This window comes from Herpailurus yagouaroundi, unplaced genomic scaffold (genome assembly GCF_014898765.1).
Source record: "Herpailurus yagouaroundi ecotype Mexico unplaced genomic scaffold, PumYag 67700, whole genome shotgun sequence".
Taxonomy (NCBI): Eukaryota; Metazoa; Chordata; class Mammalia; order Carnivora; family Felidae; genus Herpailurus; species Herpailurus yagouaroundi.
Window position 1 is genome coordinate 8,836,042 of NW_024420499.1, and position 15,729 is coordinate 8,851,770.

At 36.3% G+C, this 15,729-nt stretch overlaps 1 protein-coding gene across 1 annotated transcript in view; it reads right to left on the reverse strand.

Moving 5' to 3' along the window:
- Positions 1-15,729, reverse strand: part of NRK (Nik related kinase) — a 155,432-nt gene that overhangs the window by 20,237 nt on the left and 119,466 nt on the right. Inside the window, exons 11-16 of the mRNA XM_040468433.1 lie at positions 13,873-14,001; positions 11,177-11,274; positions 9,805-10,169; positions 7,704-8,043; positions 3,989-4,175; positions 3,176-3,331 (exon numbers count right to left, since the gene is read on the reverse strand). Of these exons, the coding sequence (XP_040324367.1) occupies positions 3,176-3,331; positions 3,989-4,175; positions 7,704-8,043; positions 9,805-10,169; positions 11,177-11,274; positions 13,873-14,001 (1,275 nt within the window). The remainder of the gene's footprint in view (positions 1-3,175; positions 3,332-3,988; positions 4,176-7,703; positions 8,044-9,804; positions 10,170-11,176; positions 11,275-13,872; positions 14,002-15,729) is intronic.

Sequence of the window (15,729 nt, forward strand, 5' to 3'; positions counted from 1 at the left end):
TTAGCTCAGATCACATTTTTTTATAATTGAATTTATATTAGTACTTTTGCTACTCCAGTGTGCTGATCTGTGCAAACATGACTGATAACACTTTAGGCTAATGTTAACCTCATACTGTGTAACAGTGAAGCCTATCAACAGAACAAATTTCACTGAAATACACTACAATGTAGAAGATAATACCCTCTGGCAATATTCTACTGGCGGGTATCTGGTGTGGCATCTCAAAAGGAGAACTTTATAAATATCTGAGCATCCTTTAGCAGTGTCCCAAACTTTAGAAAAATTAATCAACCGTTTTGAAAATTACCATTAAACATTAAGGATGTCTATTGCATATGAAAACTTCAATTCAGTTGATTTGTCATTCCTAATTATAACTAAAGGTTTTAATGCTTTTAAAATAATTATATACAAATTGTTTTTAAATTGAGTGATTCTGTGTTCATGCAAATATTTAAAACTTACATTTTTAAATACCTATGAAAGTAGTTCTTACTTTTATTTATCTAAATTTCTACATTCTATAGTCTACTTGCTCTATTTATTCAAACATAAACACGGTTTAAAGACTGAATGAGAGGACTGAAATGGAAGATTACGCTAAATTAGAATATACTTCAAACCACTGTGGGAGTTTTCCCCCCATAACCTGAGGAAAAACTCATCAAAGTAATACAATGGAGAGTATTTCAGTGTCTTCCTTCTACTTGTAGACTATTTGTGTTTCAAGGATATAAGGAGAAAAGGCAAGTGTCTCTGCTTTTACCTTCCTACTCTGTCCTTTACCAGTTCTCTAAGTAATGGCCTGTGGTGGATTTAGGAACTGCATCTCCTCCCACAGGGGAATCAGAGACAGAGGGGAAAATATAGTCAATTTTGACCATAATCTTTTATTTTTCAAAATATAAAACCACAAGTTATAAAAATGAACGAGACACTAACTAGATCTCTGGGTAGTTGTCTGACTGAAATGATAATGAAGTAAACTTTGCTTTCTTGTTATCTGACATAATATATTAGCTTTGAGGATAACATGGTTTTTTCCAAGTTGTTCAGTCCATATAACTATACTGTTTTCTACACTGCTCTACTTTTAATTTAAAATTCTGTCCCTGTTTACTACACTGCTCTATTTTTAATTTAAAATTCTGTCCCATGTTCAATCATACATTAAGCAAAATCTATGAAATTGCAAGTGAGAGGTTGGAATTTACTTTGAATTTCTTCCCTCTTTCCATTTATTTATTGTTTCACTTATGATCAGACTAACTTTAGTAAAATATTGTCTGAGCCTTATTAATATGGTTATAATTATTCTGGAGCAAAGGATTGAAAAAATCTATCATTAAGACATTATCAAAGGTCATCCAGATGGCTAACATACACATGAAGAGATGCTCAACATCACTCATTCATTATCAAGGAAATACATATCAAAGCTACAATGAGATATCACCTCACACTTATCAGAATGATTAAAATGAACAACATAGGGAACAACAGATGTTGGTGAGGATGTGGTGAAAGGGGAACCCTCTTACACTGTTGGTAGTAAGGTAAACTGGTGCAGCCACTCTGGAAAACAGTATGGAGATTCCTCAGAAAGTTAAAAATAGAACTACCCTATGGCCTAGTAATTGCACTACTAGGTATTTACCCAAAGGATACAAAAATACTGATTTGAAGGGGGACATGCACCTCAATGTTTATAGCAGCATTATCAACAATAGCCAAATTATGGAAAGAGCCCAAATGTCCATCAAATGATGGATAAACTCATGGATAAAGAAGATGTATATATATACAACGGAATATTACTCAACCATAAAAAGAATGAAATCTTTTCATTTGCAACGATGTGGATGGAACTAGAGTATTACGCTAGGTGAAATAAGTCAGTCAGAAAATGACAAATACCATATGATTTCACTTACATGTGGAATTTAAGAAACAAAACAGATGTACACAGGGAAAGAAAAAAATAACAGGAGGCAAACCATAAAAGAGACTCTCAAGTATAGAGAACACACTGCCGTTGCTGGAAGGGAGGTTGCCCGGGGTGATGGGCTAAATGAGTGACAGGTAGTAAGGAGGGCATTTATTGTGATGAGAATGAGGTGTTACATGTTAAATGATGAATCACTAAATTCTACTCCTGAAACTAGTATTACAGTGCATGTTAACTACTAGAATTTAAATAAAAACTTGAAACATTGAAAAAAGACATTATCAAAGGAACTTTCTCTACAAATCCTCAAAATTATTTTATTTATTTATTTATTTATTTATTTGCTTGTTTTTATTTATTTTTGAGAGACCACAAGCAGGGGAGGGGCAGAAAGAGGGGGGTCAGAGGAGCCGAAGTGGGTTCTGTGCTGACAGCAGCAAGCCTAATGTAGGGCTGGAACTCACAAACCACGAGATCATGACCTGAGCCAAAGTTAGACGCTTAACTGACTGAGCCACCCATGTGCCCCAATCCTCAAAATTATTTAAAAACAAGAATGTAAAGAAATCTGTCTTGTAATATCTCATTAGGTATTATATGCTACACACTACCCTAAATTAAAAATACTAAGCTCAGGGGCGCCTGGGTGGTTCAGTCAGTGACCGACTTCGGCTCAGGTCATGATCTTGCCCTTCATGAGTTCAAGCCCTGTGTTGGGCTCTGTGCTGACAGCCCAGAGCCTAGAGCCTGCTTCAGATTCTGTGTCTCCCTCTATCTTGGCCCCTCCCCCACTCATACTCTGTCTCTCTCTTAAAAGTAAACAATCATTTAAAAATTTTTTAAAAAATACTAAGCTCAAATTTTTAAATAATCATAGCCTAATCCAATATTACATTAATTACAGATAAGTTAAATATGTATGTGTGTGTATGTATATATATATATATATATATATATATATATACATACACACACAAAGTTAATAAAAAGGGTAGGGATGATTGCCAATTCAAGCATCAAAAATCAAACTGAATTGAGTGAAAATAAATCAGTAAAAAAAAGGGAACAAATGAACTACTATAAATAAATATGTTTTATTTGCTTGATAATGGTTTAGTAATAAGAAACAAGTGTTTAACATCTATGCTTTTTCACAAGTTTGCTACATTGATAAAAATATATTCTTTAAAAAGGAACAACTCAGTTTTAAGAAGCTAAACATACCCCACAAAGAACCACAGCAGATCTCAGAAGTGAATTCCTTTTCATACATGTGGATTAGTGGTTTTTTACATTCAGGAGACACATATAGTGGGTTAACGTTGACTTCAGATGGTGGCTTAGGTGATTTCTCAGGTGCTTCCATTAACCCAGCATACACTGTGAAAAGTAAAGGTAAGATATTCAGAGAAATTACTAGTGTACACACCAAATATGCTTGAATGTTTCCACAAATAAGACACAGCATAGAAAAGCTTCTTTTCCTTTATTGTATTTTGTTTATCCAGGATTTATCATTTCTGTAACTCCTAAACCATCAGATAACACAAATCATGATAGTTAAAGTACTTTTCTGAATATGAATATATTTCAAATTACCACAATTAGATTGCCAAAAAATAATAAACCCAGATGAGGTACTCGATTACTTATTTGTAGTTTATTTTTTATTCAATGTTTATTTATTTTTGAGAGAGAGGGAGACACAGAATCCGAAGCAGGCTCCAGGCTCTGATCTATCAGCACAGAGCCTGACACAGGGCTTGAACCCATGAACTGTGAGATCATGACCTGAGCTGAAGTCAGATTAACCGACTGAGACACTCGGGTGCCCCATACGTACTTGTAGTTCAAATTTAGGTGCCATAAAGACTCAGTGAAGAATATATTTTTTAAAGCATATATTCATCCGAATTTATGTTAACTGAATATAAGAATGATTTCATTCTTTTCGGATCATGAACCGATGAACCAGTGGTCAAACACTACAATGTGTGAACAGACTGCAACATTTGGAGATTATATTAACATACTTACAGATGGCACTGGCAAAGTCAGCATTTGCAGCCCTCCCAGAACTATTAGAAGGAGATGAGTGGCTGGCAAAAAAACCTGATTGTGTTGACGCTTCCAATATATCCATGCTGTCATTCTTGTCATCAGGTGCTGCTGGTGCAGCATCTGAGGCAATGGCATTTGAGGCCTCACTTCTTCCACCTGGCTCCTAAAAGAAGATCAAAAACCAATTTTGACTTTATTCAGAGATTAACTGTGAAAGAAATATAATATGCCTAGAGGTCATTTGGAAAAGAGAATGCAAAATTTGTAGCATTTATAATTCCATGCCCTTTTATTTTTTTAAACATTTTTATGTTCATTTATTTTTTGAGAGCAAGAGAGACAGAGCGGGAGTGGGGGAGGGGCAGAGAGAGAGGGAGACACAGAATCTGAAAGAGGCTCCAGGCTCTGAGTTGTCAGCACAGAGCCCGATGTGGGGCTCGAACCCACATACAGTGAGATCGTGACCTGAGCCCAGTCAGCAGCTTAACTGACTGAGCCACCCAGGCGCCCCTATCCTTTTAAAATCTACATTTCTCAGAAGAACTCAACAATCTCATCCATTGAGACAATTGATGTCAGAGGAAAAATTAAATGAACTTGAAATCCCTAACTGTGAAATTTGGGGCCTAATATTTGTGGAATTTTATTATATACTAAGTACACTGTTAGTTATTTTACTTACATATTATTGTGAATCCTTATATCAACCCAAAAATAAGTATAATTATCTTCAGTTTACTTACAAGGAAACAAACGCTTATGAAACTTAAATAATTTATTCAAAGTCATAGAGATAAGTAGGAGGGCCAGAGTTTGAAGCCAAAGTTTGATTTTAAAACTTATGTTCAGCTATGCCATGCTAAACAGCCACTTGAAAAAATAAGAAAGTCACCAGAGTTGGGGGTATCAATTCTATTTTGTCTTATGACAAAGCTAATGATGGAATATCAACCAACACAAATTCTAGGGTGAACATGCCACACTGAAAATCTGGTTGGTTTCCATCAACTTACGTAGAAGAAACTCAAGGATAAAAGCCACAAAATGGACAGAATGTATGTGGGGAGCCATGTCCTGTGCAAAACATACCAACTGTTTTTGGTAAGCCTTTCTATTGATAAGCAGTTCTTTGCATCTAAACAGTGATTCTTGGCATTGAGAGAGCTGTACTGCCCTGTCAAAGACTTGTTTTTATGACCTTTCCAGCAACAAAAGTATTGTATGGCAACATGTCTTTTTTAAATTAAAATGAAAAGAATACCCATTCGTTCTGTAAATGTCAAAAACTGTTCCCTGTGATAGAGATACCCAGGGGTGCTAAGAAAACAAAACTGATAGGGTATCCTGTTTTAACGTCTTTAATTTAGATAGACAAGTAGGGAGGGGGTGGGAGGAAAGAGAGAGAGAGAGAGAGAGAGAGAGAGAGAGAGAGAGTCTTTCCCACTGCTTTCCCATTGGAAACTATCTAGGGAATTTTCTTCCTTCCTCAATTCCTTCTGTAATTATTGTGTCTATCTATCATAGACCAACTCCTAGTTTGGACCCTGGGATTGGGTGAGTTGACAGAGAAAAGTAATTGAGGATGGATTAAACATAGCTTCTGCCTTTTAAGAGTTCACAATCTAGTATGGCAGAAAAGCAAGTAAACAACCAAATACAATGTCACAAGTACTAAAATTAAACTATAGGCAAAACGCTTGCAAGCACACAGGGAGGGGTATATAATTCCATCCTGAAAAGTGCAGCCGCTCTGGAAAGCAGTGTGGAGGTTCCTCAGAAAATTAAAAATAGACCTACCCTATGACCCAGCAATAGCACTGCTAGGAATTTATCCAAGGGACACAGGAGTACTGATGCATAGGGGCACTTGTACCCCAATGTTCATAGCAGCACTCTCAACAATAGCCAAATGATGGAAAGAGCCTAAATGTCCATCAACTGATGAATGGATAAAGAAATTGTGGTTCATATACACAATGGGGTACTACGTGGCAATGAGAAAAAATGAAATATGGCCTTTTGTAGCAACGTGGATGGAACTGGAGAGTGTGATGCTAAGTGAAATAAGCCATACAGAGAAAGACAGATACCATATGGTTTCACTCTTATGTGGATCCTGAGAAACTTAACAGGAACCCACGGGGGAGGGGAAGAAAAAAAAAAAAAAGAGAGGTTAGAGTGGGAGAGAGCCAAAGCATAAGAGACTGTTGAGAACTGAGAGCAACCTTGGGTTGATGGGGGGTGGGAGGGAGGAGAGGGTGGGTGATGGGTATTGAGGAGGGCACCTTTTGGGATGAGCACTGGGTGTTGTATGGAAACCAATTTGACAATAAATTTCATATATATTAAAAAAAAAAAAAAGATAATATATAAGTTGGATCATGAGGATGACTAATTACCCAAGCAGAGAAGAGGTGAGGGGGCAGCCTTACAGACAGAGGGAACAGTTTGCACAAGGGCACTAATTCATGAAAGAGCATGGCATCTTGTAAGCCAGTTTGTGAGATAGGACAACAGTCTGGGAAAGTAAATTGGCATGATCTTCCCTCTGTCTGGAATATCACCTGTGTTTTCAGATATCTAAGAACTTCCTGTTTGTCAAGAATTAGGTCAAATACCACATGCTCCAGGAAATCTTCTCTGTGATCATTCCTATTGATCTGGCATTTGTGAAGCTATTTGACTATTTTTAAAACTATTTATAAAGTTAGTAATGTTTTGTGAATGATAAAATCATTGTCTAAACACAATACATTACTTCTATTTAAATAGTATGTGTTAATAGTTCCTCAAAAAGTTAAAATAGAATATAGCAATTCCACTCTAGCAATTCTACATCTAGGAATTCCACTCAAAATAATCGAAATAATCAAAAACAGGCACCCCAATAACATATGGTTGTACACCAGTATTCATAGCAGCACTGTTCATGATAGCCAAAAGGTGAAAACAACCCAAGTGACCATCAACAGATGAATGGATAAACAAAATGTGATATATTCATGCAATGGAATATTATTCATTAAATGAATATTAAATGAATATTATTCATTAAAATATTATTCATTAAAATGAATTCATTAAAAATGAATAAAATTCTGATAAATGCTACAACATGGATAAACCTTAAAAATATTATGCTAAGTGAAATAAGCCAGATACAAAAGGACAAATATTGTGTGATCTGCTTATATAAGATACCTAGATAGAAAGTAGAATAGAAGTTATTGGGAACTGGTGGGAGGCATAATAGGGAGTTAACTGTTTTAATTGTTTGGGATGATGAAAAAATTGTAGAAATTAATAGTAATAATGGCTGTACAACATTGTGAATGTACTTAATGCCACTGAAATGTATACTTAAAATAGTTAACATAGATAATTGTATTTTATGTATATATTACCACAATGACAACTTCCCAGAAAAAAAAAAATGTATGTGTTAAGAGACACTATCCAAAATGTGTGATCTGAGTAATAAAAGCAAACAAAAAATACATTTTTGTCCCTAGAAGTAAATAGAAACCATACAAATGAGAAGTAAAGATCTACCTATAGCTATAATTTAAAATGTTTAAGCCTTTGGGATGGAAGTTAAAAATATATGAAATGGCTGGAAATGTGAAATATCACATGAAAAAACACATTTACAAGGTGAGGAATTCATTCTCCTTTTCAAATGGTGTATTACCTCCTGTTGATGTTCAAAGTCCTGGGATGTCAGTCTCTCCAATCCTTGACCATCTGTCTCTGCTGTCTCTGAGTAATTTTCTCCTTCACTGAGTTCAAAGGCTCCACTTTCTTCATTGGTTCCACTGACTCCCTTACCTCCATTTACCTTGACTTTTCTTCCATTGCCTATATTGGCTCCATGTTCTTCATGGTCTCCAATGGCCGCACTGCCCCCACTGGCTACACTTCCTCCATGGCTTCTACTGACTCTCTGACTTCCATAGCTGTTGCATGTCCCTTCTCCACCATCATTTCCATCTCTACCATCTTGCTTGTAGCTTCCATCGCCATAGCTTGGTCTGATAACAAGATCCAATTAATGATAGCCACCGAACACAAACACATTTGAAAGTCAGCAAATAAAACAGAACTCAGATGTGTCTGATACATATGTACCACCTCTAGGAACATTTTTGTTCTATGTGAACACTACCGGTATGATATGGACAAGAAAAATACCCCTATATCCTGTCAATCTTAAATACTGAATTAATACCATAACCTCCACCAATTCCTCAATTGCATGTGGATGGCAGATGGAAGAGAACTTGCATCCTTTATTAGGAACATGTGTTAGGTTAGCAGCATGAATATGTTTTTTTTTTTTTTTTCTTAAATAATAGACTACATGCATTAGCAACTTCACAACCACATAAATGATCAAACCCATATTTTTGGCACAACCACAACATCAAATAATTCTTCTTGCAATATATTTAATTTCTGTTGATTTTAATATATGCCTCAATTTTCTAACATGTGTATTGACTACTTTGCTACAGAATCCCATTGATTTTTTCTATTACCACCACCAGGAAATAAGTAATATAGATTTCATTAAGCTGAGAGAGTCATTTAATTAGTTGCCAAGAACACCAAGCTTAACAAAATGTCTCAATGATTTTTTTTTGTTTAAGACACAACATAAACATATACCTATGATAATTCTGAAAGCAAATTTATTTTTTTAATGTTTATCTTTTAGAGAGAGAGAGGCAGAGTGCGAGTGGGAGAAGGGGCAGAGAGAGAGGGAGACAGAATCTGAAGCAGGTTCCAGGCTCTGAGCTCTCAGCACAGAGCTCAATGCTAGCCTTGAACTTACGAACCGCGAGATCATGACCTGAGCCGAAGTCAGCACTTAACCGACTGAGCCACTTAGGCACCCCCAAAAGCAAATTTATTTGAGAATGGAATTCCTGGTAGATTTTTTAGTTGGTAAAAAAGAAAAAAAAAACTATTGAATGATCTGTGGTCTGTTCTGCCATGTATATCCACCAATAACATTTGAAAATTAACCAAACAATATATGAATTTCAATATTATAAAGCAAACAATTCTCCCACTGATAATTTTTCTAAAAATGTTAACATTTACTATATTAAGTAATCTTCTTCGAGAGCAGTTTAAACACAAACCATGAGCATATGTAAATAAGAACACACTGGCCTGTTTTGAGCAGGAGAAAGGAACTATATATATAGCAAACAACTAGTGGCATGCCAAAAACATCACTTCACTAAATATTACCACTTTTGGCAGCTGCTCTATAAGAAGATAAAATTGAATGAGTACTGAATTTAGTTACAGCAGTTTGCAGAATTCCAAGAATAATGTCATGTTAGTAAGTTTCAGCCTAAAATTATCAGGTGAAAGTCAAGTTTGCAATTCATTGTTCTCAGCAAATTTGGAGATTTTGTTTGCAATATCAGGGCTTCATCACACAGTTATTACGTAGCACACTATTTGTTACCCCATTTCATATACTCACTGTGGTTTTACAGCATAAGATGACTCAGTAGCACTAATTTTAACAGAAACATTAACAATTCCAGTTATAAGGAACATAATAATTGAATACTAATAAAATATACCATATAAAAATGCAAAATGAAGTGTTTTGCATCAAAAAATTTAAATATATTATTGAAAAATGAACCATTTACTAATATACAAGTGCAATTATTCACCCTTTTGGTAATAAAATTTGAAAGTAAAACAAACATGCAAATAATTGAAACATTCTAAAATATTGGTAGTACAAGTAATCCAGAAAAACCAACCTTGGCCAACACGGAGCATCATCATGATTATTGTCTTTGTCATCAATAGCTTCATCATTGTCATTATCATCATGGTCTTCACCAATATCATTAACCCGACCAACCTGGTTATCCAAGCCATCATTGCCATTGTCATGGTCATAGGTATCTTCATAAGCATCATTAGAATCATCATCATCACCATAAGTATCAGCACCAGTATCATAGAGTTCAACATAATCACCATCCTCTTCAGGTGGCTGAATGACAGGTGCAGGAGTTAACCAATCATTCCGGAAGATTTCAGAGAGTGCATTAGAGCCTACCCATTCATTTGTCAAGTAAACAGGGGGTGATATTTTTCCTACTTTAAATCCATCTGGAACCTGTGTGCACAAGAAAGGTTAATGCAATCTCTAGTAGACTTTTATTTTCTTCTAGATTGGAAAGTTTCCAAGCTGGCAATATTTTAAAATATATTTTCAATTGAAATGAAGATATGTATTTACAAGATAAAGCCAGCATTTTTTTAAGATTGAATGCCAAAACCCAAACTTCAGGCTATGATCATTAATGGCCTTTCTGGATCACAAAGAGAACAATTTATTCACTTTGTTTTTTATTGCCCCTACTTTTCTGCTGAGGAATAGACATTTGGTTTTGGTGATAGAAAGTAAAACAGATTATTTGATGCTCTATAGAGGGTATACTCATTTTGTCCCTTTCATTATATCCTCTGATATTAGGATTAAAACATAGCTCTTAAAATTGATACTTAATTTCCTAGCTCTAGTTTTGTACATAGGTTGTCTTAAAGTAACTCAAACACTTCTAAGAACCAAATTAATATAAATGCACCTTTAAGTATGGTGTCATATAAGCAATCTTTAGGCAATCTGAAAGAGATGTGTATGTGGAGGGTAGGGATAATTACAAAAGTAAAATGGAGTGACCTGAAAGCACACTGTGGAAACAACTGGCAGACTATTGCTTATGCTGTCAGAGGGCATTTTATTTTTCTCCAAATGTGTTATTTTTATGTATTACCTCATAATCCAAGAAATTATATTAGCTAAAAGTGAACATCTAGCTTTTACTCCTTGATTTGAGATTAGCTTCTACAAAGACCTTTCTATCCCTCCTATCTGAACATGTTCTGACAAAAGCATGTGAATATAAAATATTTTATGATCAGTTTAAAGTTTCTCCATTTCAAGCTTAATTTCTAGATTTCATATTCTGCATACTCACATAGCAATGGAAATCTATCTTTGAAATACTAATTAAAAAAAAACACTTTGGCCTTTCCCTCAAGTGAAGATGAAAATATGCAGGTCTAAAGAAGTTTTTTAAGAAACAGATAAATGTGTTAAGAGTTAAGATGGCAACCTACATGAACATCAACCAGCAACTTCTGATCAATAGTAGAATAAGGCGGTGATGACTGGGACCTCCTCCAGGTTACAGGACTCTCTTCCTCAGAAGAAGATTCTGTAGAATGCCAAAAAGACATTAGTAAGTGATGACCACAACCATTGCGTTCATTTTTATAGTGTACCATTTCAATACCTTGGTATGTTTCTTGTAGCTTCTTTCCATTCAGGAAATACCACCTAATAAATTATCATGGGGCCAAGATCCTAGATTTCTGTTTTCAGGAGTAATGGCAGGCTCAAGGTTTGTTCTGTCGTAGATCTATATGGCTTTTCTGTTTTCAATATTAAGTGTACACTTGCTAAATATTTCTGTGTGAGAAGGTATCCAGTAAGACTGGTAGACAAATAGTTTCATTTAAAAAATAGTATGTATCTAGGATAGGAAGAGCTAGGTGGTATCACTGGCCTACCATACTAACTAGTAGAAAAAGAGCTCAACAGTGCATTAGAAGATGACAGATTAGACAACATTTTCAAGAGGAGAGTTGACCCTGCAATCTTAATCCCCCAATTTCCACTCAGTGATATATCTTGAAGTATTTCAATACAGTTGAAAAGTGAACAACTGAAAAGAGACAAAACCTAATGCTTTTTATAAAGCTGGGAATCTTTCTATAGCGATGTTGTGCACTAGAATTTTCTGCAGTGATAGAAATGTTCTGTATCTGCATTGTCTAATACAGTACTAGTAGCTGCACATGGCTATTGAGCATTTGCAATATTGCCAGTGTGCCTGAGGGGTTGGCATTTTAATTTTAGTTTTAATTTTAAAAGCCATATGTGGCTCTTGCTATCACAATGCACAGCTGAATTCTATAGTGTAAATATTGCCATTTAAAATGCAAATTTAGGGGTGCCTGGCTGGCTCAGTCCATAGAGTTTGCAACTCCTGGTCTCCGAGGTGGAAGTTCAAGCCCCTTGTTGGGTGTAGAGCTTACTTAAAAATACAAAAAAAAATCTTTAAAAATGCAAATTTACCTGGATTCGAAGTCTGGAGTTTTGACATTAAGATTTATGGTATAGTAAATAGCACCTGTGGTTAAAATCCAGTGAGAATATTTAGGCTCAAAAATCAGTAGATCTGGCTGAGTATCCCCAGAAAAAGTTTCACTAAGGGGGCACTTATGTCCCTGCTTATTGTTTTAGTGTGCTTAGACATTGAAGATAAACAGTACTATCCCTTTTTTCTATTTGCAATATTGCTATTTATAGCTATGGTATAGACACCACAATTCCAAAAATCATGTATTTGCAAACACTTCTATGTTTTGAATATATTATCCAGAATGCACTCTACAATTTATGTCTGTATCTTGTGGCATAGTACTTTTGCAATTTATTATCCTTCTTCAGGAAACTTTTTTTTTCTCAAGTCTCTGGGTATGTTGTTAGGCTAAATAAGAAATTTGGGTGAGTGTTTGAGATTTTGAGGCAAATTTGTGGTAAGCTGCTCTGATTTCCTGCATAGTAAACTTTGCAATCTAGGTCTAAGTAGCACACACAATAAAATAATAGAATTTTAGAGTCGAAAAGAACTTCAGCTATTACCTACACAGATGCTATCCACTTCTCCCCCTTACCAATGTTCATATAATTTCTTTATTTAAGAAAAGGCAATATAAATAAACCTTAAAATTTTAGGTGTTTTCCCAGTATTAGCAAAATTAGTCCTAGTCAAACCAGAAAGATTCTGAGAAAAATATTCTTAAAGTTACTTTTCATGCAAGCTTATTTTCTCACAAGATAATATTTCTGTATGAGAGGACACTACTATTTAAAGAATTCTACCATTATCTGAGTCTCCTAAGAAGAATGGGGTTTTTAAGTTCAGGCCTTCAAAATATTTGATTTTTATACAGTACACTTATATGCCTTTTTTTGTTATTAACATTTTAATAAAATCTGTGTTCTATGTTTTTAAAGATGACTTGAGGACTCGGTCAGGCATTTTGCCCTTGCTAAATTTACTTAGGTTGGTTAAAAGTACATAGTGCCAGATTTTATAATCTAAGACATAAGGTTTAGCTTTATCTCAATATTTCACAAATCTATAATTCATTTAAACTCTCAAAAGCATATCCTAAGATAAAATACTTGTTTGAAATTATTATCACAAATTGTGAAGTGATTTTGTATGATTTTATTAAGTTTTAATGTGTTTTGAGTAAAAACATCAATTTGTAAGAGTTAGGGATGTTTATGAGATACTATATGTATTTTACTTTGGGGTGTTGAAATAACAAATTGATAAATAAAACACATGCCTAAAACTACTCCACTTAATATTTCAATATTTTAAAGATTGCTTATACATTTTAGCCTGTTAAAACGGTCTCTCCCAAGTTCCTTTCCCATATTTTTCACAGATGGTACAGAAACTAAAGTTGACATCTCCCACCTCCCCAGACACATTCCTAACTACTACCCAACTTAAAGAGAAAAATAAACTTCAGAAAAACTACTTTCCATTTCTCAAAGGTCACCCATGACCACCCAATTGCCAAATCCAATGGCCTTCTGGTCTTAATTCTACTTGGCTTCCTTAACACTTTTGATTCATTTCTTCTTGAAATTCTTTCTTAACTTCTGCAATACAGACTGTTAAATATTAGGTCCCATGTTTTGACTGTTCAAACTTTGTGCTTTGAATCACCTGATACTGCTGGGCAATTTTGAGGATTTTGTGAACTCCTTTGTCTGATGTCAATGGGCTTCTGAGCTTGTTCCAAAACAGACCGCTGAGGAACACTAAATGAAAAGACAGAAAAGCATATGCCATGTCCTAATATTCATAAAGGGAATATATAGCTCAACATCAATGCCAACAAAAATTTTTAACTATATGAGTATATATCAAACTAAAATAAGTAGAGCTGAAGTAAAATTTTCAAATTTCCATTTTCCCCCAAATGTGCTATTTTATCTAGAACAGAGAAACAATTTCCAAAATACAAATAAAATGTTTCCATATAGTATATGTTTCCTTTACATAACGTATTTAATTTCAAAAAATTCAATAAACTTTCTTTAAGGTAATATATAGATATTATTATATACCTAGTAACACAGTGATAAACATAACTTAATATGTATGCGTTGATTTTAACAAGATAAAAACTTATTGTCATGTCAAATATTCCACTGTGATCATCCTGATTTTAAAAGCTTGATGTTGGGAGAGGGAAGATGGCGGCATAGGAGGACGCTGGGCTCACCTCACGTCCTGCTGATCACTTAGATTCCACCTACACCTGCCTAAATAACCCAGAAAACCGCCAGAGGATTAGCAGAACGGAGTCGCCGGAGCCAGGCTCAGACGAGAGGCCCACGGAAGAGGGTAGGAAGGACAGCGAGGCGGTGCGCGCTCCACGGGCTGGCAGGAGGGAGCTGGGGCGGAGGGGCGGCTCGTGGCCAAGCAGAGCCCCCGAGTCTGGCTTGCAAAAAGCGGAGGGGCCTGACGGACTGTGTTCCGACAGCAAGTGCGACTTAGCGTCTGGGAGGTCATAAGTGAACAGCTCTGCTCAGAAAGCGGGAAGGCTGGAGGACAAAGGGAAGGAGAGCTGCTGAGCCCCCTGACGACAGAGCTCAGTTTGGTGGGGAACAAAGGCGCTCGCCAGCGCCATCTCCCCCGCCCATCCCCCAGCCAAAATCCCAAAGAGAACCGTTCCTGCCAGGGAACTTGCTCGCTCTGCGCAAACACCCAACTCTGCGCTTCTGTGGAGCCAAACCTCTGGCAGCGGATCTGACTCCCTCCTGCTGCCACAGGGCCCCTTCTGAAGTGGATCACCTAAGGAGCAGAGAGCTAAACCTGCCCCTCCTGCCCCTGTGCACCTTGCCTACCCACCCCAGCTAAGACGCCAGATCCCCAGCATCACAAGCCTGGCAGTGTGCAAGTAGCCCAGACAGGCCACCCCACCCCACAGTGAATCCCGCCCCTAGGAGAGGGGAAGAGAAGGCACACACCAGTCTAACTGTGGACACAGCGTTGGGCTGGAGGCAGACATCAGGTCTGACTGCGGCCCCGCCCACCAACTCCAGTTATACACCACAGCACAGGGGAAGTGCCCTGCAGGTCCTCACCACGCCAGGGACTATCCAAAATGACCAAGCGGAAGAATTCCCCTCAGAAGAATCTCCAGGAAATAACAACAGCTAATGAGCTGATCAAAAAGGATTTAAATAATATAACAGAAAGTGAATTTAGAATAATAGTCATAAAATTAATCGCTGGGCTTGAAAACAGTATAGCTGACAGCAGAGAATCTCTTGCTACAGAGATCAAGGGACTAAGGAACAGTCACGAGGAGCTGAAAAACACTTTAAACGAAACACATAACAAAACGGAAACCACCACGGCTCGGATTGAAGAGGCAGAGGAGAGAAGAGGTGAACTAGAAGATAAAGTTATGGAAAAAGAGGAAGCTGAGAAAAAGAGAGATAAAAAAATCCAGGAGTATGAGGGGAAAATTAGAGAACTAAGTGATACACTAAAAAGAAATAATATACGCAT